Source organism: Scaptodrosophila lebanonensis, unplaced genomic scaffold (assembly GCF_003285725.1).
Source record: "Scaptodrosophila lebanonensis strain 11010-0011.00,11010-0021.00 unplaced genomic scaffold, SlebRS2 tig00001412-arrow-pilon, whole genome shotgun sequence".
Taxonomy (NCBI): Eukaryota; Metazoa; Arthropoda; class Insecta; order Diptera; family Drosophilidae; genus Scaptodrosophila; species Scaptodrosophila lebanonensis.
Genome location: NW_022060739.1, coordinates 2,195,232 through 2,198,280, shown reverse-complemented (window position 1 = coordinate 2,198,280; position 3,049 = coordinate 2,195,232). Strand labels below are relative to the sequence as shown.

At 34.7% G+C, this 3,049-nt stretch overlaps 1 protein-coding gene across 1 annotated transcript; it reads right to left on the bottom strand.

The window, feature by feature from the left end:
- Positions 1-1,095: 1,095 nt before the first annotated feature.
- Positions 1,096-1,886, bottom strand: LOC115631217. The gene is made up of 2 exons (XM_030527922.1): positions 1,836-1,886; positions 1,096-1,777 (listed from the first exon to the last, which is right to left on the bottom strand). The coding sequence occupies exons 1-2, from the start codon at positions 1,884-1,886 to the stop codon at positions 1,166-1,168; spliced, it is 663 nt and encodes a 220-aa protein (XP_030383782.1). The 3' UTR covers positions 1,096-1,165.
- Positions 1,887-3,049: the final 1,163 nt, after the last annotated feature.

Genomic DNA, 3,049 nt, shown 5'->3' with positions numbered 1-3,049 from the left:
AAACACACACAATTGCACACACAAAGTAACAAATTTTTCGCGCACTCGTTTTTTGTATGTATCTTTTATTGGCTTGAATTTTCCTGCCTGCCCTTTTCAAGACAGCAGCCAAGACCAAGACGCAGGCGCAGACGCCTCTTGCTGGCTTTTTGCACACACATGTACATACATAAGTAGATATAAACGCACGCGCTGCTCTTTATTTTTCGTGCTGTAGCCGATCCACAAACGAAGCTGCGGGCTTTTGTTTACTGTTTGTATAATTTTTCATTTATAACTGTGTTCCACACAATTGTTTAATAAATAAACCACGCGTTGGTTGTGAATTTCGTTAAAAACTATTTGAAATATGTTGAGACCGGCGATTGAAAACACCGCGCCAACGACGTTCACGCAACGGAATTCCCTTTTCAACTGATATTCGTATGGGCAGCAAGGCATCGATACATTTAGCTAAGCCGATGCCTATTGCGTTATTTGTACTAAGGTGGCAACGACACCGCTGTGTACATCAATAAGAGTTACCAGGCGTAAGTTTGTTATATTAAGCTGTGTAAATAGGCGCTTTGATTTAAATATGTGTGATTATAATATAATTGTTAGCTAAGCAAGTGAAACTTGTTCTTTTATATGAATTTAATAAATAATTAGCCGTCAAATACCGCACAAATTAATTGATACTAATCGTTTTGTCTCTTTCCCCTATAAGCTCAAAGATCAATTTATGTTTCCGTACAGTATATTAGCTGAACAGCTATGGGAGCTTACGCTGACAATTTAGCTGGGAGGTTTTCATTATATGAAATGACGCATCTACAGACATACTTGTATGTATATGTAAAAATATTTGTAGTATGGTTGGTGCCAAGGGTTTTTGAAGATGTCTTTGCAGTCGATGATAAGTGGCATATGAAAAATAAAGGTTTTGGTCATGCACAAATGTTTTTCCACAACATTTAGACAGCATTTAAAGACATCTAATAAAATTAAAATTTCGAAATTTATTGATTAAAAAATATCCAAATGTATCTACAAATATGACAATATCAATAGCTCAAATATTTCTAAAACTTCAATTCAAATTAACAGGTTATAAGTAAATAAATCAAGCCTGCAAATAAAATAGGATAATCCAAATATTGCAGACGTTTTCTTTAAGTTTATCCTAAAATTTTTGGTTCAAGTAATCCACAAACTTATTCAATTTATCATCTATAGTGGATGCGTTCTTAACACTGTTGTACCAAACAAAAATCTTGCCATATTCTTGGCGCTCCGTTGGAGTAAGCGAACTGTCGAACTCTTTAAACTTCTTATCGAATTCGCTTAAATAGTCCGCAAAACGTGTCTCTACCCCATTCTCTAGCGCATCTAAGCCGTTCTTTGTTATAGTAGCCCATATGAGCGCTGTTTCAATGGTCGGTTTTACTGCGGTATCGGTGGTATTATATGCATCCATAATCTCGGAGAATGTGGCAGAAAGCATAAGCGATTCCAGCTGGAATGGCTGACCTTCTTTCCGTGGCTTCAGTTTGCCAGCATCTTCGATGAATTCCGTAAAATTAAGGAGCTTAATACGAAGTTCTTCATTTCCTTCCTTGAGAGGCGACAATTCCTGTACGACTTTTTCAAATATATTTTTTCCTTCAGCTGCTATATATTCAGTTATGCGGGAAATATGCTCCATCGTAAATGAAAGAAGTTGTCTGATTGCTCTAGTTTCTTTCGATTCTTCAGAAGAGGACGAGGACGAACTGTCTTCGGCGGCCACAGCGATCTAAAGAAGTACAGTTTACAAAACGAATGGCTAATTTTTGATTGATGCTTCGACTTACCGTGGCCAACAGCGCTATAAAAAGCAACGCTAGATGTGTCTTTTGTCCCATCTCAAAATATACTGTCGATTTACATCTGGTACCTAAACTCTATTTATACCTATTTGCATGTTAAGAAAAACATATTATAGACAAGGTTATCAAAATTCATATACAAGTATTCTCGAATTGATAACACACAATAGACAAGGTTATCAAAATTCATATATTCTCGAATTGAATCTCGAATTCATATATTCTTTATTAATAAAGCTTACTTATGTTTTAAAGTAAAAACAAAGACACTCATTTGATTTTAATGACGACTGTCTGATTTGCTTTTATTGGTGTCGTAGGGCAGTTCTTTCAACAGCTTCTTTAAATTGTGCTGTGTACCCAGTTTTAAATGAACTTTAATTATTACCTTAGACTAAATACTAAGGACATTTGAACTTATTGTGGATTTATGTGTTCCTTACTTGCTCACATATCTTTGGGACAACCTGCTTGGCTTTCTATTCTAATCGAATGTAGTGTCCTCAAATGGCGTTTATTCTTATGCATTATCAGATTCACTTGATATTAGTTTTTCTGAGCTACTGCTCAATTTTTTCGTGTCTAAATCCTTTTCCTCCTTTTATTTTTGGGTAAGTTCCTTGAAAACGTCCAATCGTATCTTATCTAAATTGCATGAGTGTTTGTAGCAGTCAAAAAGCGGATTACTATCGTAGAGAGTTGGCATAAAGAATGCGAGAATTGTCTTCTCTTGCTTGTCATTTTGGAATGTACTGTTATTTTTTCCTTCCTATTAAAGTACTTTTTAAATCAATATCCCAAAACATGTTGGATGAGAACGCATTTTTAATTCTAGATTGTTGATAGCCTCTACTTTTTAATGTTTATTATCAAACGTGTACCGTAAGACTTATGACATTAAAAGAGAGATTATTATTTTAGGAGAGACCTGATGAAATGGTTTTATATACCGTTGCAGACGGTGGTATACTGCAATTTAAATACGATATAACCTTCCATTTAATATATTCTATTATCTATTAAATATGCATATAATACATATAGCTGCCATTAAATCAATCAGTATATATGTATATACACGAATGTTATATGGTCGGTGCCAAGGGCTTATGAAAATGTCTTTGCAGTTGATGACAAGTGGCGAAAGAAAGTTTTTCAACTTATGCACACTTTTTTCTACAACATTTAAATAGTCAATT

Coding starts and splice junctions, on each gene's coding strand:
- LOC115631217 (XM_030527922.1), bottom strand. CDS start 1,886: ATGGGACAAAAGACACATCTAGCGTTGCTTTTTATAGCGCTGTTGGCC. Junction 1,778..1,835: donor TTATAGCGCTGTTGGCCACG/GTAAGTCGAAGC, acceptor GTACTTCTTTAG/ATCGCTGTGGCCGCCGAAGA.